The sequence below is a fragment of the Podarcis gaigeae genome (assembly GCF_964106915.1).
Source record: "Podarcis gaigeae genome assembly, chromosome: 13".
In the NCBI taxonomy this organism is placed as follows: domain Eukaryota; kingdom Metazoa; phylum Chordata; class Lepidosauria; order Squamata; family Lacertidae; genus Podarcis; species Podarcis gaigeae.
This window is the reverse complement of record NC_139689.1, coordinates 16,769,511-16,796,297: the sequence shown is the minus strand read 5'-3', so window position 1 is coordinate 16,796,297 and position 26,787 is coordinate 16,769,511. Positions and strand designations below refer to the sequence as shown.

Here is a 26,787-nt window from a genome sequence, read left to right as displayed (position 1 = left end):
TTTGTATGCAGGGCTGGCCCCAGACATTTTATGGACTGAGGCAAATCAAATGGGTGTTTCCCCAGAAATTGTAGTTTGCTAAGGGTGTGTGTGTGAAAACACAGGGGAAAGTCACTTCTCTCCTTTCTTTCCCTCCTGCCTTCATTCCTTCTCAGCAGCCCCGCCAGCAATGAGCATCAATGGCAGGGAAACCCCTTGCCCTGCTGTGGGTGGGGGCGATGCTGGGACCAGGGGGGCTGAGCCAGGCTGGGATGGATGAGGCAACCTGAGATGAAGTGGCTTTTTCCTTCTGCTGGTGGAAAGGAGGCTGCCTTACCTGAAAGAGGAGGCAGAGCTGGACCTGACAGCCAAGACCAATCAGCTGGATAATAATAATAATAATAATAATAATAATAATAATAATAATAATAATAATAATAATATAATAGTCCCGAGGGGAGAGGGGGAGGCACAGCTGCTGCATCTTCCTTTCTCAGGAAGATGGAAAAGTATGGACAAGAGAGGCAGCGGACTGGTTTGAGTATATCCTTGGCCATTAAAAAGGATGGCAAATTACATCATGCTTCTCCCCCAGTGTGGAATAAATCAGCATGTTTTCCAGGTTGCAAAGAAAAGCAGATCTCAGCATGCTCAGAGGATCAGTGAAGGCAGTATACCAGAGGTGGAAAACTTAAGCCCCAGCTTGTATCCTAATCAGGTTCTAATTCTCCCCACAACAATGTCTAAAATAAAATCAATGTTTTTGCCACAGGTCCATGAAAGGAGTCGTTTTCACTGGTGATGAAATAGTCTGCAAGGGAAGAAAAGAATTACTTGAAATTATTGAAAAGGACCTAGAATTCTTCTTACGTGAATTAAGCTATGGCTATATTATCACACAGAAAGAATACTGGGACTTTCAGAAAGCAGAGGAAGACTCCAAAGAGAAAAGTCAAAAACTGCTGAATATGGTCCAGGAAAGGGGGGAGGCAACTTGTTGCTGGTTCCTGAAACAAGTAGAAAGGAAACATCCAGGATCTATTAAGATTCTTCTAGTGGCAGTCCATGGTGAGTTTGACTTAGAGTACTTTCTGAATTTCAAGGACAGTTCAACTACCTTCCTCCTCCTTGCAACAGTCATGTCAGGTAAAGAATTGTCTTTTACAGGCTTGGGTAAAGAATTGGTCCAGGAGACAGGCCCCTCAGGGCTGAAGTCAGAATCCCCCCTATTTGTAGAGGAAGGAAGAAGAAGCAAGATGGAAAACCGAGCAGTTTGTGGGGAAAGTGTTGTGTGTAATCTGTGTCCCTGTGAGGTAAGTGGCTGAACACATAGGCCCAGACCGGGGGAGGGGGCAGCTGCCCTCCCCCCAGTCAAGTAAATGAATAAAAATACTTAACTAAAAGTAGGAATTGTAGAAAGATTTTGACAGATTTTTCTGGACACTTGGGGTAAAAAAAACAAAAAACAAAGTACCGTATTTTTCGCTCCATAAGATGCACCTGACCATAAGACGCACCTAGGAGGAGGAAAACAAGAAAAAAAATATTCTGAACGAAACAGTGGATGTATGATTTTTGTGGTTCATGCTGTGGCCACAGACATGATATGTGATTTGACGGTGAGTTTGGGGTAGCCCAATGCAAAAATCCTAAGGATCCATGTGGATCCGTGCTTAGTACCCACATTTTTGTGCCATTGCGGCCCCACAAAACAGTGGCTGTGTGGTTTTTTTGGTGCAGGCTGTAGCCATGGACATGCTATGTGATCTGATGGAGAATTTGGGGTGACCCAATGCAAAAATCCTGAGGATCCATGTGCTTTTACCTCCCTCCTTTATCACTAGAGTCCCTTATCTCCTCACCCGATCGCTTGCTGATCAGCTGCTCATCTGCTTTGTTTCAACACTCCCTTCCCTCTTTCTAAAAAAAAAAAAAGCACAAATTGCTTTTTGCCCCTAGGCAATTCGGCTCCAGGGACCACGCATTCACTCCATAAGACGCACAGACATTTCCCCTTACTTTTTAGGAGGAAAAAAGTGTGTCTTATGGAGTGAAAAATACGGTGATTTTAAACAACTGCTGTTGAGACATTTCATTCCAAATCTGCAAGACACAACCAGACAGATTACTCCTGAGTGTCCCTGCTCAGAAACTGGAGCCAGACCAGCCGCCTGGTTCTCTATGGAGCTGGTAATGAATAAGCGTGTGAGAGGGTGACTACAAGGAAGTTGGCAGAATGAGTCTGACTGAACACAGACTAGAGCCTCTTTGAAGACTTATTCTGTGGCAGTGCATTCCCATTTCCTGGAATGAGAATGTTTTCTTACATTTTCTTTTCCTTTCACTGTATCTCTCATGTGATTGGTTGAGTGTGGGTCACATGAGAGAGGCATTCCATTCTGTTCCAACTGTTATTCCAGTTGAGAGGAGGGAGAATGGCTGCCAAGAGAGAGTTTTCAGGATACTCATTTGGGCCGTGTGTGTTAGTGTGATCTGTCTAAAGTGAAACAGAAGGAGGAAGATCCCTAAACGTTAATAGGGAGAAACCTGTGCAGGGTCTCTCTGTAAGGAACAGGGAGAATGCCACTGAGGTGAAAGAAAAAACCTTTCATAAGAAACTGTCAGACCTGAGTGAGAACTACTATGGCCAAAATGAATGTAGAAGAAAGTAGCTCTAAAAGAGCCATTAAGGTAAAGGTAAAGGTACCCCTGCCCGTACAGGCCAGTCTTGACAGACTCTGGGGTTGTGCGCCCATCTCACTTAAGAGGCCAGGGGCCAGCGCTGTCCGGAGACACTTCCGGGTCACGTGGCCAGCGTGACATCGCTGCTCTGGCGAGCCAGAGCCGCACACGGAAACGCCGTTTACCTTCCCGCTGGTAAGCGGTCCCTATTTATCTACCTGCACCCAGAGGTGCTTTCGAACTGCTAGGTTGGCAGGCGCTGGGACCGAGCAGCGGGAGCGCACCCCGCCGCAGGGATTCGAACCGCCGACCTTTCGATCGGCAAGTCCTAGACGCTGAGGCTTTAACCCACAGCGCCACCTGCGTCCCCAAAAAGAGCCATTAGTGGTCTGTATTTGTGGGTTTGACCTCAAGCAGTGCTCCTTGATGTGGTCGTATGGGTGTTAGAAACAGACAGGAATGTCCTGCTTTCAGGTGGCAAAGGGGTATGGCGGTCATATTAATGATAAATTATTTTGTAGCAGGATCTTCCAGAAACAATCAGACCAGAGGTGTTTTTGGACTCAGAAATGAGTTGTGAAAGATACAGGTGAGCAATGTCTCTCTCAGATTTTCAAAGCTTTCTCCTTTAAGGGAAAGTTATCTACATTGAATATCTTTTGGGGTTTCAGAGAAGTGTTCAGCAGAGCACATTTGGTATATGAAGGTTTCACAATCATCACATGTGGTGGTGCTCTCTAAAACGTTCCCAAACTACATCTGTGTCAGGGACTGGGCAGAGGAGGAGTGGGGGGGAGACCGTCTCCCCCCCCCCCCGAAGCATCCAGGGAGGAGGAAGAGGAAGACAGTATAGATTTAGAACAGGGGTTTGAGGGAGGTCACAGCTCAGAGTCAGATGAGAGGAAAAGTTGGAAAATCATGGGAGAGCAACACACATGTCAGAGCCGCCCCTAGGTCCCAGCTCACAGAGGACCAACGCCCGGCTGTAGTTGTATACAAAAGTCTTTATTGACGTTCAGTTTCCATTTCAAAGCCGCAGCGTGCAGCTCTATGTCTTAAACCCTAGACTGGCGAAGCTCCGTCTGAATCGCCTCCCCTTCCACACCAGTTTAAGACTCTAGCCTTGCTCCACCTCTTCCTTAGCTCCTTCCTCCTCTGGGCCCTCCTGCCCGCTGGGGTTTCATCCTTTCTGGACTCTTCTGACGCTGACCCCCCTGATTCTTGCCCCTCCTTCCGGCGGGCTTTAGGACCTGGCTCCCTATCCGGGCTACCTGCTGTGCCGCTCGCCTGTACATTTGAACTTGGCGCGCGCGCCCAACCGGCAACCTTCCTCTTGACCGTTCCCCCGCTCTCCGATGGAGGCGTGGTCAATCCAGACTCATCTTCTCTCGCTGGTGGTGAATACGCTGGCCCCGATACCTGGGACTCCTCCCCCCCACTACGCTCTGGTGGGGAAGCTGGTCCTGATTTCCAACTGCTGCTCTGGGAGTCCCCGCTGGCCCCTTGCTTCTGGGGTGTCCCCCTTGGGGCCCCCCTTGCCCTGGCCACCGGCGCCCCCTTCTGTGAATCTTCCAATTCACTGGAGAGGCTCATGGAATCTCTCGGGCTACTGTCATCTTCTCCTACGCTGCCCTCGGATTGCTCCCCCTCGCTCTCCATCTCCTCCTCTCCCTGCGCTCCCGCTGCGTCCCTGACAACACAGCTAACATGTTGTCATTGGAAAGCATTCCAGATGCTCCATCTTCCAGAACCCAGTGAGCCTTTAAAGTAGGAGAGCTAAGAGCTCAAAGACACCACCAATAGAAGTGACGAATGAGGAAGAGGGAGAGACGGGATATGTGGAGATTCACTTGGGACAACTCCATTATTGAAGAGACTGGGTGGTATAGCCTCTCTCTGTAAATATTGAATAAAAAAGGATGGTAAGAAATATTCCCTTGTTACGATAATTTTCTGGGCAACAGCTGCGCGTTGCTGACAGCATCCTGACAATCTGTCACTTGCACATTGCATTCTTGGGTTCTCAGGAACAGAGCTGGGAAAACATTACGATTCAACATTGGTGTTGCTTAAATCCAATTGTTTATATCCCCCATCCTCTGAGGAATGGGCGTAGCATCACAAAATGATGTCTAAGCCAAAGCAGATTATGAGGAAAGTGAAATCTGTAAGTTTGGAGAAAAGGTTTTTCTACTCTTTAAATAAAGGAGCTCAGACTTATCAGATCTTGCAACATTGCAGGCACATGGAGAAGAGCAGAAAGGAGGTGTGCCCAGGCAGAGAGGAGGAGATATACCTTTGCCCACTTCCTGCCTGGGCACAAGGGGATGTTCTCACAGAGCTCTTGCTAGCAAGTTTACGGGAAAATTTATGTTGAAATTCTGCCTCGGTCAGAGGGATGTGCCTATCTGTCCAGGCACCGGCTGAATTCCTTTTGACCTCCCTCCTGCGACTCCCGGCAGGAACAACAGATGAGGTCCGTATCGGCGATTTTTCCCAGACTGTGAGAAAAACACACCACTGCTTCTCCCTCCCTGCATATCCCCAGGGAGGGGAATCAGACTCAGACAGAAATGTATCTACATGCTTTTATTCCTGTCTTTAGCAGCCATACAGTTAAAGATGTCTGCACTCTTTGAACAACAGAGAGAAACCTCTCAAACTCCACCCATGTACATCCTGTACAGGTCATATGACACACACTGAGCTCACATCCGGTGCTCAATAAGGAGAATGGACTGCCCCTTTATTGCCATGGTAACAGTCACAAACATCCTGTCTGGCTTTCCAGCCAGCAGCAGCTGGCTTAGCTGCTTCTTCTTGCTTCTGCATTGCTTCTTTATGGTAACATACTCCCCCTAAAGAATCAATGCGTGCAGCGTGCAATGCTTGATCCAGAGAAGAAAACAAACAGTTGTTATATGTATAACACTCCCCTGTTGTTTCAGTTCCACCCTTGGAACTACCCGCCACTGGTTTTACCAATGTACCTCTCTGGTTGTGTGACTTCCAAGGAATGAGTGCATCTGCATTACCTTGGTTAGCAACTCTCTGTTGTGCTTTTGTCTCTGACTCAGACACAGCTTCAATTTGACCTTGGTCGTTTACAACAGCAACACATGCAATAGCTAGGTTGGCAAACTCTTTTGAATACCTCTTGGGTGGTACACCCTTCGTTGCTCTCTCAGACCTATGTAAGAGGTGCTGCTCTTCTTTGCTTTCTGGTTCAGCCTTTGGACTCTTTGGAGAACCAGTACCAATTGTAAACAGTGGTTCATCCTCCTCTTCTGAGGTTTTAGTCATTATGTGAGGCTTCCTCTCAATGACTGTTACAACTGAGCTGTCTGAGCTATCGCTGTCATCATCTGTACTACTGAATTCAATAAAATCAACATCATCATCATCATCAGCAGCAGCAGCATCTCCTGTGGGAAATGTGTGAGCAATCACTCTCTCCTGTTCAGGAGCACTCTCTAGAAATTTTGTGAGAATCACCTTACCAGATTCAGACAAAATTACTCTGTAGAGACCCTTTTCATAACCCACAAAAATGCCTCTGGCATTCTTTACTCCACCCGGAGCTTCTGTCCTCACATGAGACCCAAAAACCTTGAAATGGGCAACAGAAGGTTTTCTGTGGAACAGTTTCTCAAAAGGAGAACTTCCCAACTCTTTTGAAAACTTTCTCAACCACGTATAACAAAACGACATTAGCGACTCAGCCCAATACTCATGTGGCAGATGTGAACTAAGCAATTGCGCTTCCATTCCCTTTTGCAATTCTTTGTTCACCCTAACACAGACACATCTCTTCCAAGCTTCTTCGGAAGCAGCTATTTTGTGTCTTATCCCTTTCTTCTTCAGGAATCTCTGGAAATCCTGTAAGAGAAAAATTGGCTTCTCATCTGTGCAAAGACAATCTATGTCAGCATCATGCATATTTTTAACTTGTCACAAAACTCTTTAAACCTTTCTAAGGCGTCTTTTGGTCTCTCCAAAAGATAAATCCAGACAAAACCTGTGAAAGAATCAACACATATTAGGTAATACTTTGCATTGCCTCTAGATGGTGATAGAGGACCAATCACATCAGCATACACGCGCTGAAATGCCCTGTCGACCCTCGAGGTGACCTGCTTGGCGTTCTTCTTGGCTACACCTGCAAAAGAGATCATGTTAGAATTACATTTCATGTAATCACTTTGATCAAAAGTCAACAAATACAGTCCATCTTTCTCTTTGGCAGAAAGATACAGCTCTCCATCTTTGTAGATCTCGCAGCATTCATCATCATAGGACAGTTTTAGTCCCTTCTTGGCAATCTGCGAAACGCTGAGCAGATTGTACTTCAACTCTGGAACCAAATAAACATTGTTTATAGTCAAGTTCAGACTTTTAAGATACACAGTTCCAATTCCGGTCGCTTCTAGCTCCTGACCGTTGGCTTGTTGTACAACAAAGCTTTGCTTCTTAAACGACGAAAATAGATCCCTGCGATGGGTCATGTGAACCGTACACCCTGTGTCTAAAACGAAAGAATTCCCCACTTCTGGTGTGGCTTTTAGCGACATCATAACCTTTGCAGGCTTCGCCTGTGACTTGGCATGACTTCTGCCTGATGCCTCAGACTTTGTGGAGCTTCCCTTGGCACCTTTGTTCTGACGTGGCTTCTTGCAGTTCCGCTGAAGATGCCCAGTCTGTCCACAATTGTAACATCGGACAACGTTCAAAGCTACAGCATTTTCTCCAGTAGCAACAGCAGTGGGGGGTGTTAGAACTCCGTTCTTCTCTCCCCCTGTCCTTTACCTCCAGGGCAGCAAGTCTGTCCTGTTCGTTCAGAACGACGGCATAGACCCTCTCCGAAGTCAATTCATTCGCTGGGAGGGACCCAAGCTGACTGGCAACGGTTTTGTAAGTCCGATTAAGGCTGTTTATCACCATGAAGCAAAACACTTCCTCCTCCAGACGGAAATTGCGTTCCACCATCTGTTGGCGCAGATATTTCATTTCCGTCAGGTGCGCTTGAACATCTCCATCAGGCGCAAGCCACAGGTTGGTCAGCTTTTCAAAATACAGCAACGCTGAAGAACCTGCATCTCTCTGATGTGTCCTTCTCAGTGTGTCCCAAACCTCTTTCGCGTGCTCTAAAGCTTGTATATGGATAAGCTGAGAGTCTGACACACACAGAATTATAGCCGTAATGGCCTTCACATCCTGTGACTCCCAAGCACGCGTTGGTGCTGCAGGGATGGGGTTCTCAATCACCCCAAACAGTCTTTGATTCTGCAGCAAGGCCTTCATCTTAATAGACCAAGATGCATAATTGTCATTGGTCAGGAGGGGTGGAGAAGGCAAACCTCCCCCCTTCTTGGCATCCATTTTAAGTCCTTTGCCTTAACTTTCAAACACAAGCCTCTAAAATCCAATAGCTGACTTGTTTACACTCTTGGGCACCTGGCAGCTCTAACACTGGCTGTGTGGAAAGTTCCTTCCAAGGGTTCGTGAGAGCCTAAGTCAAAACATAGGTTGTTTTTGCCTCTCTGAGGCATAGCCTGACTTCCAGCCCTCTCGTGTAACTGGCCGGCGTTGCTTAGCAACAGTGCATTCCTTTCCTTGGACAGGAAACCACAAGAATCCCTGGAATGCAGGCCTCTTTCACTCAGAGCTGTTTTTCCAAAACGCTGCTCCTTTGAAGCAGAGAATGAATCAATCTGCATTCGCACTTTTAAGCCCGGAAATCTCATACCTTGGGCTCCGTGGCTTGGCTGTCAGCTTCTTCTGGTCAGCTTCTGGCTGCAGAGAAACAGCCTCTTGCTTCAGGCTTCCATGGATCGGAGAAACCAGCAGCTTTGCTACTATCTTTGCAGACTTCCATGGATCGGAGAAACCAGCAGCTCTGCTACCAATGTTGAAATTCTGCCTCGGTCAGAGGGATGTGCCTATCTGTCCAGGCACCGGCTGAATTCCTTTTGACCTCCCTCCTGCGACTCCCGGCAGGAACAACAGATGAGGTCCGTATCGGCGATTTTTCCCAGACTGTGAGAAAAACACACCACTGCTTCTCCCTCCCTGCATATCCCCAGGGAGGGGAATCAGACTCAGAAATGTATCTACATGCTTTTATTCCTGTCTTTAGCAGCCATACAGTTAAAGATGTCTGCACTCTTTGAACAACAGAGAGAAACCTCTCAAACTCCACCCATGTACATCCTGTACAGGTCATATGACACACACTGAGCTCACATCCGGTGCTCAATAAGGAGAATGGACTGCCCCTTTATTGCCATGGTAACAGTCACAAACATCCTGTCTGGCTTTCCAGCCAGCAGCAGCTGGCTTAGCTGCTTCTTCTTGCTTCTGCATTGCTTCTTTATGGTAACACTTGCTAGCAAGTTTACGGGAAAACCCTTTCATGCGCCTATCTAGCAAAACACAAATTGTTGGTTCGACTGCATTTTAAATGTCTCACACAAAGAGCTCATGGTTTTCCACTTTTCAGTTGTGATCTTGGGGTTAATATTCCACATCTCCATTTCACTCTTTTACACCCTGCTTTCCATAGGGGTTTAAGTGTGCGTAGGTCTCTTCCTAGAATCATAGGATTGTTGGAAGGGATCCTGAGGGTCATATAGTACAACCCTCTGCAATGCCAGAATATGCAGCTGCCCCATGCAGGGATCAAACTTGAAACCTTGGCATTATCAGCTCCAGGGCTTTTTTCATCTGGACCTCACCAGAACTGAGTTCCAGCACCTCTCAGGTGGGCGCCATGGCCATTATAAGAGAAGAAGGGAAGCGTTCATGGTGAGTTCCAGCATCTCTTTCTAGAAGAATAACACTGATCAGAACCGTGCTCTAACCCATTTTATTGTTTCTTTGAGATTTTATGGTCAAATATTATTGGGGTGGGGATTGCTTCCCATCATGGGGGATGCAGAGGGTGTTCAGCTGGTGTTTAATCCATTTCGCTTTCCATTTTCTACTTTGTGGCATTCAGACTGTGTTTCACGGAGGCTGGATCCTTCCTTTGCTTTTATACTGATGTCATATTTGAGGTGAGAGGAGCTGTGACCATCACCTACCACTTTGATTCATGGTCTAAGCACCTGGCCAAACAGAACACGAAGAAGTGGGTTGTTGCTGGGCCTTTGATCAACATTGAAGCAGATCCAGCAGAGGCTGTGGCAGCAGTTCACTTCCCTCACTTCTTGTGTCTTGCAGGTATGACAGGTAAAAAAGCTTGCAACAAAATAAATATTGCATGTAACAGGAAGGGTGCAGTGATGAGCTTTGTCATCCAAACTCATGGGAGGTCATGCACAGGCTGGCTGCAGAGGAGTGGTGGGAGGCACCAGTTGGGGAACCCCCAAGGGAACCCCCAGGGGAAGAAGGCTCAGAGCCAGGAGAGTGCTGGTGGGACAATGACGAGGGAGCAGAGGGAGCAGACTGGGAGGAGATGGTGTTGGAGGTTGGAGAGGGAACAGGGTTTAGTGAGCAGGAAGAGGCTGTGACCGAGAGCAGTGCAGAATTGGGGGCAGAAGTGGAGACTGGAGAGGAAGGGGACCAGGAGACAGATGTGAGGCAGGCCGCTGAGAAGCCAGGGAGTCTCCCCTCCTGATGTGACCAGCTTTCTTCTCCACTCGTCTCCCAGAATCAGAAGTAGTATGAAGAAGGCAGGTCAAATACAGACATGGTGATGTAATCTAAGATCGCTTTGGGAAGGACCTGGGGGAGAAAGAGCCTTAGGGAACAGCCTCATAGGGGCTAGATGTACTGGAATGAGTTGCAGTGCTCAGTAGGCTTGGCTTCCTGGGCTGGCCTTCTTTCTTTGAATAAAGGGTTGACTTCGCTGACACTGGGTGTTTTATTGCTGACCTGCTCTTGACTCCAGTTCCTGGTGGACGGCTCCAGTTTCCCACTTGTAACATGTCTGGTTTTTTTTTCTTTTGCTCCTTTCCAGGTAAAGATGGTTCCCAAGTCCTCATTGCACATTTTGTGGAAGGCGGCATGAGTCTAGAGAAGCCAGACAGAGTGGGGCCATATCATGTTGTGTTGGAAAACCCAAACTTCTCTCCACGTGGAGCCATTTTGAAAACATCATGGTCATGGTTTAAGTGGAAGATAATAGTGCACACTGTGGCACTGCTCTATCAAATGGTTCAATTCCAGCCACCAACATTCCACCTGTACCTTCTGCCCAATGACCATTCCATCACAAAGGTAACCAGGATTCTCCAACTCTGATTGGTATTCCAGACGTCCTGGATCTTTTGCTTGACCATAGGAAGCCTGACAGAGTAGCTATACAAAATTATGCATCAGGGTGTGTCATGGTTTATGAACTGTATCTCCTTTTGTTGGGCTTGAACTAATTTACCAGACTGCTAGCCAACATCAAATTACCTACCCATATTTTGGTCTCTGCTACCGAAGTGGTTTAGTTTTTTTATATCACTGATGGAGATCCTGTGTCCCTTCAAATGTTTTGGGACTACAAAACCCATCATTACTGAACCATAACATCTGGAAGGTTGCAGGTTCCCCATCCCTGCCTTACATGCTGCAACAAAGCCAAGAAAGGGTTAGGGATCCAGTCTTCCAGAAATTGGTTACCTTTCTTGCATAACTCAGAGATGCCCTTCTTTGCCTTTCCCAGGTGGTTCATGAGCATGAAGTACAGTGCCCTTCACAGAGAATAGACAAACCCCCCTGGACCCTGAGGCCTCTGACGATTGGCTCTCGCTTCTTTGTGGAGACAAATGATGTCAGAGTCTGTCCCAAGGTGAGACACAAAGATGATGAAAGGCTTTGCTAGGGCAGAGCCAAGGCTGTGAAGTATGAGAACGGGAGGGACTCCACCAGGATCCCTCATCACGCTTTAATTTGACTCCCTTGGACTGGTCGACTGGGCTAAGCCTTGTTTGCACATAAGGAGGTTTCATGCTTCCCCACAGGAAGTGGAGTTTCAATATCTGGATGCTGACAAGATGCAGCAGTACGTGGAACTGTCTGCTGAGCAAATGCAAGACATGTTCAACTTCAGTGTGATGGAGAAGCCCAAGAATGAACTCATCTGGGAAGCCCATGTGACACAAAGTGAGTTGGATTGGAGGAAGATCGGAAGGTTTGACCATAATTGGGGAGGCAGGATGGAAAATGACACCCCAGTCACATTCCCTCTTTGACTGCTTCATGAATGAATAGACTTTATTTGCGTAGCCGACAGGCCATAGCATCAAAGGACAAACACCGACAAAAATACATTACAAATATAGTTACCCTAACATCTTATGACCTATTAACACCCTAGGTAGAAGCTGGATTATCATTCATCCATGACCCTCTGTCCCATGGGCGGCAGCCTTTTCTCTGGCAGATTGTTCCAGGTCGGTTAAGTGAATAGACCAGCCAAATTGAAAGATTATAAATATAACCTCGGAGGGATGGTCAGGACAGGGAGAAAGATGGTAATAACCAGATGCAGATAAATTAATAATCTCAGTACTTAAAACTTGGCAGAGGTAATAAAATAATAATAATAAAACGTAATGATAATAATAATAAGATCCTAGGCGAGGAATCCAGGTGACAACACTGATGTCACTCAGATAGCAGCTCACAGTCTCATTGCTCTCTTGATAAATTTGGCAACCTTCTCTGTTGTCGAGCTGTTCTGGTCGGCTAGGAGTGAGAACAATTTGGCTTCACAAGAGCGGCCCGGGATGGCAGATAGGAGTGGCGTGATGGTCTCGTCCCTGAGATCTTTATATAGGGAGCAAGACAAGAGAACATGTGACACAGTCTCTACGTAGCCAGCTCCACAGGGGCAGAGCCGGTTCTCGAATGAAATTTTTTGATATCTACCTTCAAGAACAGCTGAGGGTAACATATTTAGTCTGGCCAGTGTAAAGGCCCGTCTGAGTTTTGGAATGGTTAAGGTAGACAAATAAGGTGCCCGAAAATCAAAGTGGGAGGGGGGCAGATAAGTGTACCAAGCACTAAATTTCTTAATATGGGCCAGATTATTCTGCTGCTCAGTATCCTTCATGCGCTGGTCAATAAAGGTTTTTGCATTGGGGAGACCCATTTTCAGGAGATGCTGTGCTTGGAGGCCACATGTAAGTAGTTTTTGATGCACTACTTTGGACCACCGACTTCTATGAGCATCTCGTGCTGCTAGAGGTGACTGCCTCTTTCCTGTTCTCTTTCAGAAGAGTTAAAGTCTCCTGAGATGACGTCTTCTCCTTCAAGCTCAGAGCAAGGTCTGCAGGTTTTAATTACTTACTTCCTCGTAGTTAAATCCCACCTTCCTCCCAATGGCAGCACAGAGTGGCTGGTGATACAGTACCACTGAAAAGTCACTTTTGTAATGTTAGGGAATCGCCTTCCGGTGCAGGTTCCCCATTGCTTTATAGTCTCCTTTGGTGCCAGATGAAGTTCTTTCCACGCAGCTAAATTTTGTAGAAACAGCTTTGGCTTGGATTCAGCACACCCAGTGTGCTAACGGAATCCAGTGCAAATGCTCACGATACTTCAATTGGGCTTTCCTCCCTTCACCCGCCACTTCCCTCAAATGCACTTTGGAGGGTCAAGGGGAACCCTCAGAATAGTCGGAAAGGGTGCAGTGTGTGTACTTGGCTGTTGGGGAGGGATAGCTCTGTTTGGCAAGCAGGAAATGTCACGGAGGGTGACATTTAATTTCTCCCTGTATGTTTTACAGCCTGGACTTCTTAGTTTTCAGCTGAGTGTCAGTTGTTGAACTATTTTTCTAATTGCATGTTAATGTGTGTGTTTGTTGCTCTGTTTTTCCTTGTGAGCCAACTTTGGAAATTGTGTTATGAAGGGGTAGTGCAAGTGTAAGACTTTAACAAGTAACATATGTGACACAGAGTCCAAAAAGGTGGTATTCTTCCAAGGACAGGAGCCTTGTGGGTAGTTTTCATGGATTTAAATGCCGGCAGAATGGCCTCTCTCTCCCTGCAGTATCGCAGCAGACCCCTGCCGACAGTCCTGGTTTGCGCCCCAAAAAAATTGTTCACCCGGGGCGATGGCCCCCTGGGCCCCCCACGCTATACCCCTGCTACAACTATGATGTAGAATGGAAGGTGAGAAGCGTGTGAGTGTGCAAAATTTTGGTGTCACACACAAAGCTGCTGTAATTTGAGACCCGAAGGTCCTCTACTGGTTCACGTTCCATGATTATCATTTCCCCGTGATCCCTCCTTGTTTCCTACCTGTCCATAAACTTTCTCTCTCTCTTTTCCAGGTGCTTGTTGCTGCACTCTGACCTATGCTGCTTCCAGCAGCACTGACTCAGGACATGGTGTGGAAAACAGGTAGGGCTTGACATTCCCTTTCCTCACACAAAGCCAGTCCTGCTATTAGGGACAATGCAGCAGCTGCCACAGGCAGACAGCAGATGTTGGGGGGTGCTGTTTAGGCATTGGCTGCACTGCTGTTGCTGGAGGAGCAGGAACATGCAAATGTGTAAAGTCAGCAGAAGCTAAATTGGGTATCTCTCTAAATATCGGTTGCATGCAAGGCTCCCCTCAGAGCAGGAGGTGGTTTAGCTCCAATCCCAGCATTGTGTTGCTCGGACCTTGAATCACTGATCAAAGATGGCTCTCTAAACTTCAAAGCAACTTCAGGCCACCCCTCTTTCCCCTCCCTCAGTGCCAGTCACAGTCATGGAAGGTGACAGCACCTCCTGATGTAGTTCCTTCTCATATCCCTTTGCTGAGCTTCTCTTGTTTTGTGTCTGCTTTTCCCTGCTGTTGGAGGCGCCAGTGCAGAGTGAAGGTGAGGACCATCAGAGAACGTCTGCTGTCCGTCCTGGAGAATCTGGATGAGGATGAACTCAAGAGGTTCAAGCTCAATCTCAGCGATTGGGGTGGCTATGGCAACATCCCTCGAGGGAAGCTAATGAAGGCGGATGTCATGGACCTGAGCATGCTGCTGCTTGGTTACTACATGGAAGATGCTGTGCAGGTGGCGGCTGAGGTGCTCAGAGCCATCAACTGCAGGCCTGAGGCAGAGAGGCTCATCTCCCTCTCGGAGACTGAGTAAGAAAAAAGGAATTCCAGCTCACAGAACTTGCTAGGGTGGAAGGCAAATGGAGTGCCACCTGCCCCAGCCCCCCCCCCCCGGCAAATGCAGAGTGGTGGATTGATAATCTCTTCATGGGGGCAGTGGGGATGAGAGGATAAAAACCTTACATCAGGGATAACCAACCTGGTGCCCTTCAGTAGTTGGCTTATCTCTTTTATTTAACAGAATGTGTGTAATGCTCAGTTATAAGAAACAAATCTCTAAGCTATTTGTATAAAACAAAAAATATTATTTTTAAATAAAAGTCAGAGGTTTAAAATGAGTTGAGCTTAAAAAAATTCAAAATGTTAATAATATCAGCAGCTAAAATATAATTTTTAAAATAAAATCACCTCTTAAAAGACGTGTCAGCTTTACGTATCTGGGTAGGCTTGCCGAAACAAATTTTTTATTAGCAGGCCCTGAGCATAGTACAAAGAAGACAGCTGTCAATGGGCAAGTCGTTCCAGAGTGTAGGTGCTGCCTTGCTAGAATATGGATCCCCTAGAGGTGTTGGACTGCTGCTCCCATCAGTCCCAGCCAGCACTGCTAAAAATCAGGCATGATGGGAGTTGTAGTCCGGCAGTTTATTTAGGGCACTGTGTTGGCTACCACTGCTGTACATACAAAAGCTGTTTGCTCTGGGGCAATGTTGTTGGGGATATGAAGACATGGATCTAGTTGTGCATCCACACCACATTTTTAATGCACATTTAGAGCATGTGGCTTCCCCCAAAGCATCCTGGGAACTGTAGTTTCACAGGGCTGAAATACACCATGCTCTAAATAAAATACTGTTCCCAGGATTCTTTGGAGGAATTTATGCACTTAAATGGTGTTGATCAGCCCTTCGTCTTTTGTCCCTCAGATCTGAGGCTTACAAAAGAGCATTTCCCATGGTCACGCAAGATGGGAGTTGTAGTCCAGCATCTTCTGGAGGGCACCATATTGACTACCCCTGATTCACATGGTCTTATGTTCCCCAGTTTGGGGAGTTTTGCTACAACATGATCAGGGGACAGTTTGCTCTGCCTGGGAACAGGTACATCAGTGAAGCTTCTCGCAAATTTAGGGATGTGTTTCTCACTTTAGGTAAAACATGCCCTTTCTAACTTCCTGAACCCCTTGCCTGCACCCACCGTCATACTTTAGGATTACATGCCTAGGCCACCACTTGGAACATTCTAGAGCTGTTTTTCAACTTTGGATCCCCTGATGTTGCTGAACTTCAACTCCCACCCTCTTTGAGGTCAGGTTAAGCTGGCTGGGGGTGATGGAACTTGTAGACCAACAACATCCGGGGCCCAAAGTTGAAGATCATTCTCTAGAGCAGGAGCAGGTAACCGTTGAAGCTCCAGAAGTTGTTGAACCAACTCCCATCACTCCCAGCCAGCTTGGCTAATGGAGCCCAGGATGATGGGAGTTGTAGTTCAGCAACATTTGGAGGGCCAAAGGTTTCCCACACTTTAGAAATTTGGGGGCTTCTTTTCCCTTCATTTCCTGACAGTATTTAATAGCTTCACACATGTACTCAATGATCCCTTTTTTCCTTCCTCCAGGAAGTAGTTCATGCTGAAACCTGTGCCTTAGAACTTGAGAAGAGCCTGCTGGATCAGGCCAGCATCCTGTTCTCACCTCTGCCAACAAGATGGCTGTGCGAAACCTGCAAGTGCAACAACTCACTCCCTTTCTGTGGCTTCCAACAACTGCTATTCAGAAACATTTCTGCCTCTGACTGAGGAGGGAGAGCACAGCCATCATGGCAAGGAGCTGTGTCTTCCATGAAGTTGTCCAGTAACTTTTTTGAAACCACCCAAGTTGGTGACCAGCACTGTCTCCTGTGGAAGTGAGTTCCATGGCCTAACTCTGCGCTGTGTGAAGGACTTCTATCTGACCTGCGTCTTCCAACATCCAGACTCATTGGATGCTCACTGGTTCTTGCTTTCTAAGAAAGGAATAAGAACATTTCTCTGTCCACTTTGCTCACACCCTGAAGCATGTTATAAACTTCTATCATGTCCTTTCTTACCTTTTCTCTAAACAGTCTCAAACCCTGCAGCCTCTCTCATATGGGAGTTGCTGCATCCCTGCAATCATTTTGCTTGCGCTTTTCTGAACATTTTCCAACTCTACGATGTCCTTTTTGAGGTGTGGATACCAGAACAGTACACAGTATTCCAAATGTGGTTGCGCCATGGATTTGCATAACGGTATTATGATATTCAGAGTTTTAAGTTCAGTTCCTTTCCTAATGATCCCTAGCATGGAATTTGACTTTTTCACAGCTGCCACACACTAGATCCACCTCTTCTTCATGCTACCCACTGTGAATTTTAGCCCATTGAGCTCTTAAGAATTCTCCCACAAAATCCCTAGCCTTTTCCAACAGAACTTCAATTTCCAGACCTCCAGGAAAATACCAATGAGCCACACAAGGCAGTTCTGGTATTTCCCCCTTTATTCCCTTATAAAAGAAAAGACAAGACACAGTCTTCTATAAAAGTATAAAAAGAGTTTACTCACATTCTGTTCACAATCGGATCCCAGAAGGCAGACTTAGCTTTGAAAAATAACATACACCTGAAAACTATCTCATAAGGAGACAGTCCCTTTGTACTCTCTTGGCTGGAGGCATCTTTGGCTATGCAGATGATGCATCTTCAACTAAAGTAGTCAGAGAGAGTTAGATGACTGCCCTGCCCTGTGCTATTGTGGTTACCTGCACAGGTGAGGCCACACCACCTCTAGTCACATGCAGAGGAAGTTTACCTGCTGGCTGGACAAACATTCCTCCCCATGTGTAAACGTCCACTCTAGGAATGTTGTACTTGACTGCTCTTGTGTTTGACATACCACAGAAGAGCTGTCTCATTCACTAAGCACAGTGCCTCTGGTGAGCAAAGTTCCACCTGAGGCTGCAGTTCAGTGCATGTTACTTTCCTGACAGGACTTTTTCTCCTGCTGGGAGATGTACATCTTGGGAGGAGGAGCAGGTTTCAATCCCAGGAGATGAAGCCAGAGAGAGACAGCCTGTCCTCCTCTGAACTTCCTGGGTGGTGGAGACTTGAAGTTGTTTTGCCTTAAGGCTTCCTAACATTTCTCCTTTCCAGTTTGTACATTGTAAATAAAAGTACTTTGTAATAAAGATATTTTACCAATAACATTCTGTCCTTTACATTAGGCCTGCATAAGCTTCCAATATTCTTTCACTGAAAGGAAACTGGTCCAAGAAGTCTTGCTCAGTTTTTGATACAGTTCATGGGAATTTGGTTATTTGAAAGAAATGAGAGGAATGGTCTGGGATGCACAGAAGTCCACCCAAGATTTCTCGGCACCTGCGCTAGATATTGAAGAAAGCCCTCCTCTAACCAGCTCCCTACAGATCCAGATAATTTGATCAGGTCCGACCTACCTGAGAACTTGGGGAAATTCTCCTTCGTATCCCTAGTCCAATCCACTTCCCGGAGCCTGTGCCTGGTCGCTGCAGCTCAGGGAAACCAACTTGAACGAAATATGGGGGCGGGGGGCCTGCAGGTATGCCTTGCCCCACATAGTCGATCACAAGATCGCACCCTTTGAATGGCAATGACTCTCAACCTCGGAGGTGGACCTGGCCCCCTTCAAATATTTTAGGGGGGGCAAAGGGCCCTGGAGCCCTGGCTCCTATAATGCAGTTAATCCCATTGAAGATCTGGGCTGTCAGGTGTCGGGCGTCTTCCTCCGTGTAGTGGCGAAGCCGGAGAAGGCCCGGCCCACGTGCGTTTGTGGCACCCGCTCCTTCAGCGCCATCCATCCATCCATCCATCCATCCATCCATCCATCGGAATTGCCTTCAGTTTCCTCCTGAACTTCCGCAGCTCGTCTTTCTCCAAGTCCTCTAGGGGGTCCTTCAGGCACCGGCGCTTGGGCGTTGCCAGGATTATTTTTGGGGGGTTGGACCTTTGTTAGGGGGGCAAAGCCGACGTGATTGTTCATTTAGTCCTTTCTCTTGTTCTACTTCATCTAGGCCCCCCTGGTTGCGCCCCTGCACCGGCCGACGGTCTTCGGGATCCCACAGCCGGCAGGTGGGCAGCCACTTTTTGTTCTCCGAGGAAGAGGCGACGGCCAAGGGCTTCCCTTCCGCGCTGAGAAAGAGGCGCGCTCCACCCTCTTTCTTTGCTCACCAGGCGGTTTCGTTTCTGCCCTTCTGGGTCCTGCAGTTCAGCAAGGGCGGATGTGCTCCTTTTGGCAGCGGGGAGAGAGAGGAGATGCTTGTGGCGACTGGAAGTTGAGCCAAACTTGGAAGGAAGCGGCGTGTTTGCATTTTGCTGTGTCTCCCCCCCCCCCCCCGCCAGCCAGCCAGACTTCTGGGAGCGCCGGGAAGGCCCTTCCCACGTTCTCGCCTTTACAGGTCCGGCGCTGATTCTCTTTTCGGCGGGAGGAAACCTCGGGAGTCTCCGCCCCCGCCAAGCGCCCGCGGAGGAGCCGCTTCCCCGAGGGCGTCTCCCGCTTCCTTCTTCCTTCTTTCGGATGCTGCCGCGGGGCGAGACTTTCCTCTGGGCCGGGGCGCCATCACGACCCCCGAAGACCCCTGGGCGAAGGAGCCCCTGGAGGAAGGAGGCGAGAAGTTGAAGGCGAAAGAGGCCGGCAGGTCCACCGACAAAAGGCCGGGAGGAAAGAAAGCGAAGATGGAGGTGGAGCCCCTACACAAGTTCCAGGGGCCCCGAAGGCTCAAGGGTGGTGGGCGCCAGAGTAGCGGCGGCGGCGACTTTTCCCCCTGGTGCCTCCCCAAGGGCAGTCTTCATATCTCTTTCGCCTTGCAATGGGACCTGCAGCATTTGAATGACGACGAGCTGCGGAGGTTCCGGCGCAAACTGCGCGAGATCCGGCTCGAGGAAGATTTCGTCCGCATCCCTGAGGAGGCGCTGCAGGAGGCAGATGAGTCGTGCTTCGGAGACCTGCTGCTCAGCTATTACGGCAGAACTTACGCCACCGAGGTGGCGGCCGACGCGCTGAGGGCCGTTGGTCGCAAGGACGAGGCGGACAGGCTCCTCTCCATCAGGGAAGGTAAGTCTTTGCTGGATCGTGATCTTCGCAGCCGTTCAGTCTTGACAGCAGATCCTTCCATCCCTGGTTGCGCCAGCCCAGCGCTTGAGCTGCAGCCGCGAAAAAGGGAAGGAAAAACAACCATCTGGTTGGAATATTTGGAAGTATCTTTACTTTAGCGCCAGGCATTTAGCGCATATGGAATAATTTGGAATGTTTCAGCAATCTGATGGCTTTAAAAATCACAAATACCTTCAGCGCCCTTAGGACACACAGAACAACATCCATTACAATTAATAGCCAAAATATGTAGAAAAAGAACAAGGAAGTAGAAATGTGACCACAATAAGCTTTGGACCATTTCAAACAAGACACTCAGTATGGAGGATACTGGCCTCTACAAGATGGCATTGTGTCCAACCCAGTGATTTTTGGGGTCCAAAAAACTGTCAAGGGTGTCAGCCATTGCCAAGAATAGCCTATATATTAAAAATAATGAGGAACGGAGAGTGTGCACCCCACAGTAAGCTGCTCTCCACGCACAATGATACAGCCACACCCCCAGGAGACTGTCGGTGGATCATATCCATCCCAATCTCTAATGTCTAATGGACCCAACAGCAAAAAACTTGCCAAAATATTTAGACTAGAATAAAGTGCTGTGAGTGCTATATTATTTGATCCACTTCTCTCTAAGTATGGCTGCTGCTGTGAGAACTGTGAATTCCCATCAGTTTCCAGGAGCAGCTTCTGCCAGCGGGGCTTTTCATAGCCATCCTTTTCCTTGTAAGAATTCTCAGGTCATTGTCAATCTTGCTTCATATTTCTTTTTTAAAAAAATAATAATATTTATTACTTTTAAAGATTACAAAATAGGAAAAGAAAAGAAAAAAAGACGAGAGAAAAAACAAAAGAGAAAACAAGCAATACAATACAATATATAAACAATACAAAACACAACCTAAACACATTAAACTAAACACATTAAACTAAGCTAAACAAAATCTTAACCCTAACCCTAAACAAAACAAAACAAAAACAATTTAAAAACATACATCACACCTTTTCCATACTCTATCTTTCATTCCCTTGTTTCCTCGACCTCCTCTCACCTCCCTTTTTGTATTCCACTTCTATTAATTGTTTCAGCAAATCCTTTCCATCTTTCTCTATTTTCTATCATATTATAAATATCTCAACATATTTTTAACCTTATTTTCCATTAAGACTAAAATACTTATATATGCTTAACTCCTTATAACATTTCTGCTAAGGCCATAAAATTTCATTCCACCATTTTTCTATCACTCATTAATTTTACAGTGTTTCTTGTCAGGGAACTGCCATTGGAAGGACAGGTGGTGGAGAGGCTCCAGGAGAATAGGAGAGACTCTGCAGCAGAGGAAGGAACCAGCAGGGGGAGAGCAGGAGTTCCAGCGGAAGGGGAATCGGAGGGGAGGCTCTGGGATACTTCTAGTGAGAATAGTGAAGAGGTAACAAGACCCCCGTTAGGAACTCCCACCCTTCGCCGGAAACTGTCACGCAGAGAGTCACGAAGGCGCATGTCCGTCAAACAGCTTTTGTGTTGGCGTAAGTTCCGTAGACGCCCACTGTCAGATTCTACCAGCGACTGACGGAGTCATGCTTTGGGGGCTCCGTTAGTGCCTCGGTTTGGTTGACCAGCCAAACCCCAGAGGGATCAAGCTTTTACGCACAAGCAGCTCATAATCCCATCACAGCAATCTGACAGTCTTTGAAAGCAGCTTGTGCAAGCAGAGGGCATCATGAGCGAACCAGCTGGAACCGGAGGAGCTGGAGCTGGAGCAGGTCCAAGCCTGGAAGAAAGGTACAGGGTGTTGGAGGTCCAGCTCGCGCTGCAAACGGCAAGGCTCGAGGAGAGGAGGGCTCAAGATGCGGATAAGGGGAAAACCACCCCACTTGCCAGAAAGGTGCCTGGATTGGTGCAGAAATTTGGGGGGGATCCCAGGAACTATCAAGCCTTTAGGACAGAGATGCAATATGCTCTCAATCTACTGTTTGATGACTTCCCCGATGAGAACTCTAGAGTGGCGTACATGATTGGCCATCTAGAGGGAGGGGCGAGGGACTGGGTTAGACCCCTGATGGCAGCCAATAATGAAATCTTAAAGGACACAATGAAGTTTTTTCGCGCCGTGGACTTGATGTTTTCCAGCGAGATTGAGCAGGGGGTGGTGCGCAGGCAGTTAATGGCGTGTAAACAGGGGAGCCGATCTGTACGTGAGTACTGGACTGAGTTCACCATGCTGATTCATAGACTGGGGTGGAACCTTGCGAGTGAACCTATTCAAATGCTGTTTGAAGAAGGGCTCTCTCCGGCAGTGAAAGATGAACTTTCCCGGGCGCCTAGGGCGGAGTCTATAGATCAGCTGACTAAATCTGCGCTGTCCATAGGAGCGCGCCAGGAGGCAAGAGCTTTGGAAAAGCGGGAAGGAAAGGGGGAACGTTGTAAGGACTTCCGCATTCCAGAGATTCCGGAGCAGCCTTTCCCGCCAGCAGAGCCGATGGAACTTGGAACAGCGCGCGCGTGCGCAGTTTCAAACACCAGTGAAGGGCGGAAGAAGGAGGGAAAGAGCGCCAAGAGATGTTATCTCTGCCAACAGCCAGGTCACTTTGCCAGAGTCTGTCCGCAAAGGAAGGAATGGCAAGGGATGGCGGGAACTGTTGGGGGGAAGGAGGAAGAAGAAATCAAGGAGCAAGTAAAAGCCAATGCCTGGCTGCCAACATCAGGGCACAGCAGCCAGGCCAGGGAGTAGTGAATGTGCCCACGCCGGAACCTCCAAGACCAGCGCTTGTGATAGAGGTGTTGCTGGAACTGTCAAACGGACACCCACTAAAGATAAAAGCGCTATTGGATTCAGGCAGCTCCTGTAATTTCATGAGTAAGGAGTTTGCAGCTGAACACCAGATACAGACTATCCCATTAAGTAAGCCTTTGCAGGTTACCACGATTGATGGGAGGGAACTGTTGGGAGGAGAAGTGAGCCAACAGACTGTACCAATGATAATGAGGGTGGCAAGGCACACAGAACTGATAGCGTTTAACGTAGCCACCTTGGGAGGAGCTCCTATTATTTTGGGAATGAGCTGGCTGGCAGTACACGATCCGCTAGTAGGCTGGCATCAGAGAGTGGTTTCCTTTGGATCAGCACATTGCCTAGAACACTGCAAGGAGGGAGAGGCTCAGGCAGGGGCCAGGGCCACTCTAGCAGGGATGGAAGTGATGGACAAGGGGAAGGTGCCACCACAATACGCTGACTTGATTGACGTCTTTAGCGAAAAGGAAGCAGATAAACTGCCCCCGCACAGACCCTTTGACTGTCAAATTACCTTACTCCCAGGAGCACAATTGCCAGTGGGCAAGCTGTATGCAATGTCAGACAGTGAGATGCAGGAGTTAAGGGAGTTCATTGACAAGAACCTCAAGCGAGGTTTCATCAGAGAGTCACGAGCGGTGGGGGGCAGCCCAGTGTTCTTTGTGGACAAAAAAAACACGGGTAAACCCAGGCTTGTATGTGATTTCAGGACCCTAAATGCAGTGTCAGAACCAGTGACTTTCCCTATGCCTAGAATTGATGACATTCTGACACGGGTGAGAAAAGGGAAATTTTTTACTAAGCTGGACCTTAGAGGGGCATATAACCTGATACGTGTGAGAAAGGGGGATGAGTGGAAGACCACTATGTTCACCCCCTTGGGGGCCTTTGAGTACTTGGTTATGCCTTTCGGATTACAAGCGGGTTCGGCCTGTTTTCAATCATTCATGAATCACGTCCTGGGGCCATTGCTCTACAAGAACTGCGTGGCATTCTTAGATGACGTCCTGGTGTACTCAGAGAATGAGGAGCAGCATGTGCGAGATGTAAGAGAAGTACTGAGCAAACTGCGAGAAAATCGGCTGTGGGTGAAACTGGAGAAGTGTCAGTTTCATACCAGGGAGGTGGAATTCCTGGGGTACCGGTTGTCTGACAAGGGATTGGCCATGGATCCCAGCAAGGTTCAAGCGGTACTGGAATGGAAAACACCAAAGACCAAGAAGGACGTGCAACGATTCCTGGGCTTCGGAAATTTCTATAGGAAGTTCATCAAAAACTTTGCCCATTTAACAGCGCCCATCACGGATTGTCTTAGCAGCAAGAAAAAATTTGTTTGGACGGAAGAAGCGCAGCGGGCGTTCGAACACTTAAAGCAGGCGTTTGCGTCGGAAGAGCAACTTTTGCACATAGATCTACAACAACCAATGAGAGTGGAGACTGACGCGTCAGACCGAGCGGTGGGGGCCGTGCTTCTCCAGCCGGGAAAAGATACGTCTGAATGGAGGCCGTGTGCATTCTTCTCGCGGAAGTTGAACAAATCCGAGAGGAACTACACAGTATACGACCGAGAACTGCTCGCCATTCATGAAGCATTCCGGAGATGGCGGCACTTGCTGATTGGGGCGCAGCACAAGGTTCAAGTCCGAACTGACCACAAAAATCTGGAATACTGGAGAACAGCCCGAGTGCTGAACCAGAGACAAGTGAGATGGGCCCAGGAGTTCTCCAAATTCCACTTTGAGATTCGTTACGTGCCAGGCTCCGAGAACGTGAGGGCGGACGCTCTTTCCAGGAAACCTGAGTACTTAGAGGGGGAGGGAGCGCCTGAGGCAAGGCATGTAATCCCTGAAGACCGCTGGGTGTGTGGGGCGGCATTGGTGGGGCAGAGGGAACTGATAGAGGGTACTGAGAACGATGAATACCCAAGAGAAAATCAGAGAACTCAGGAGGACAGATGAGAACACAGGGGGGTTTGAAGAAAAGAACGGGGCGTTGTATTACAAAGGGGCACTGTACATACCCGATGGGGAACTGAGGGGCAGAGTACTCAAGCAGTTGCATGACAGCCCCACAGCGGGACATTTTGGACAGCACAAAACCATGTGGTTGGTTACCAGGGAGTTTTGGTGGCCCAAGGTGAGGGAGGACGTACGGGAATATGTCAGGGGTTGCGACAGGTGCCAGCGAGCGAAAGGGGAGAGGGTGGCGCCAGCGGGGCTATTACAACCCTTACCCACACCAGAAAGGCCATGGGAGGCAGTATCCATAGATTTTATGATGGACCTGCCAAAATCCAAAGGCAAAACAGCTGTCATGGTGGTGGTAGATCTATTAACTAAGATGTGTCATTTTATAGCCTGTTCACATGTGGTCACAGCGGAGGAAACCGCCAAGTTGTTTGTAGAGCATATTTTCAGGTTGCATGGCGCCCCCTTGAGGGTGGTCAGCGACAGAGGGAAACAGTTTACTTCCAGGTTCTGGAGGAAACTTATGAGCTTACTGCACGTTGAACTCAATTTCTCAACTGCCCGGCACCCAGAAACAAATGGGCAAGCGGAAAGGGCAAACGGGATTTTACAACAATACCTGAAGTGTTATGTAAAAGACAGAGAAAATGATTGGGTAGATAAGTTACCTCTGGCAGAATTTGCCTACAACAACGCGGAGAACGTGTCCACAGGGATGAGTCCTTTTCTGGCAAATTATGGGTGTCATCCCCGGGCATTTCCAGGAGAAGGAGGGGAGAGGTGGAGCGTGCCGGCGGCGGAACATTTTTTTGAAGAGATGGAAGCGATCCACCATCAGCTTCAACTTAACTTAGAGAAAGCCAAGGAAGAATATAAGAAGCAAGCAGACAGAAATAGGAGGGAAGGTGAAACTATAAGGGTGGGAAACCGGGTGTGGCTGTCCACCCAAGGACTACCGTTCAAGGGAGGGAGTAAGAAATTGAGACCCAAAAGATTGGGACCCTTTGAGGTTATACAGCAGGTCAACCCAGTAGCATTCAAACTCAGACTGCCCAGTCACATGAAATTGCACCCAGTATTTCACAGGTCATTACTGTCGCCGTACCGAGAGGGACGTGAGTGGGGGGAGCGTGAGAGAGAGGTCACCCAAACGCCCGTGATAGAAGAGAGAGAACGCGACATGAACGTGGCAGGAATCATTGATTCCAGGTGGAAGGGGAATCAGGTGGAATATCTGGTAGAATGGGAGGGGGAAGTAGAGTCGGAAAACACTTGGGTACCAGCAGAGGTAGTCAATGACGAGGTTTTAATAGAAACATTTCATCAGCGTTTCCCAAAAAAACCGCAACCCGTGGCACAATTTAGAAGGGAACACTTTGGGACCACCGATGAGGAAGGGGAGTTTGAAGGGTTCCCAGAGTCAGGGGTGGGTGAGGAAGCCGACTCCGACGAAGAAGAGGAAAACAGGGAGAGAGACGGTACGCAGTGGCTAGAAGTGTTTGAATCCTCGGACGACGAGGAGAGTTCCTTCAGGGGCTTTCCGCCCTCACCGCCAGTGGGAGAGGAGGCGGGGGGGTGAAGGGGGCCCTGGGGGGGAGGTGGATGTCAGGGAACTGCCATCGGAAGGACAGGTGGTGGAGAGGCTCCAGGAGAATAGGAGAGACTCTGCAGCAGAGGAAGGAACCAGCAGGGGGAGAGCAGGAGTTCCAGCGGAAGGGGAATCGGAGGGGAGGCTCTGGGATACTTCTAGTGAGAATAGTGAAGAGGTAACAAGACCCCCGTTAGGAACTCCCACCCTTCGCCGGAAACTGTCACGCAGAGAGTCACGAAGGCGCATGTCCGTCAAACAGCTTTTGTGTTGGCGTAAGTTCCGTAGACGCCCACTGTCAGATTCTACCAGTGACTGACGGAGTCATGCTTTGGGGGCTCCGTTAGTGCCTCGGTTTGGTTGACCAGCCAAACCCCAGAGGGATCAAGCTTTTACGCACAAGCAGCTCATAATCCCATCACATTTCTATATATAAACTTTAAATTTTCCAATCTTCTTCCACCATCTCCTCTCCCTGGTTTCGGATTCTGCCAGTCCTTTCCGTCAATTCCATATAGTCCATCAACCTAGAGATCTTATGTCCAAGGCTCTTAACTCTTTTCCAGGTCCCTTCTGCAGGTCTTCTTCATATTCTTTAATGCTA

At 48.2% G+C, this 26,787-nt stretch overlaps 1 protein-coding gene across 9 annotated transcripts in view; it reads left to right on the top strand.

Annotated features, from left to right (window-relative positions):
- The window catches only part of LOC310829179 (uncharacterized protein), a 73,692-nt gene that overhangs the window by 9,181 nt on the left and 37,724 nt on the right, over positions 1–26,787 (top strand). For 3 of the 9 annotated variants that reach the window (XM_083707370.1, XM_083707372.1, XM_083707369.1), the window contains exons 4-11: positions 752–1,047; positions 1,147–1,292; positions 3,183–3,250; positions 9,659–9,882; positions 10,622–10,881; positions 11,318–11,443; positions 11,616–11,757; positions 12,873–12,923. The exons of 1 other annotated variant lie outside the window; for it this stretch is intronic. In XM_083707370.1, coding sequence (XP_083563496.1) covers positions 752–1,047; positions 1,147–1,292; positions 3,183–3,250; positions 9,659–9,882; positions 10,622–10,881; positions 11,318–11,443; positions 11,616–11,757; positions 12,873–12,923 — 1,313 coding nt within the window. Of the gene's footprint in view, positions 1–751; positions 1,048–1,146; positions 1,293–3,182; positions 3,251–9,658; positions 9,883–10,621; positions 10,882–11,317; positions 11,444–11,615; positions 11,758–12,872; positions 12,924–13,644; positions 13,767–13,927; positions 14,724–16,307; positions 17,742–26,787 lie in introns of those variants that run through there. 5 more of the 9 variants (XM_083707367.1, XM_083707374.1, XM_083707366.1 and 2 more) reach the window with 5 other exon arrangements.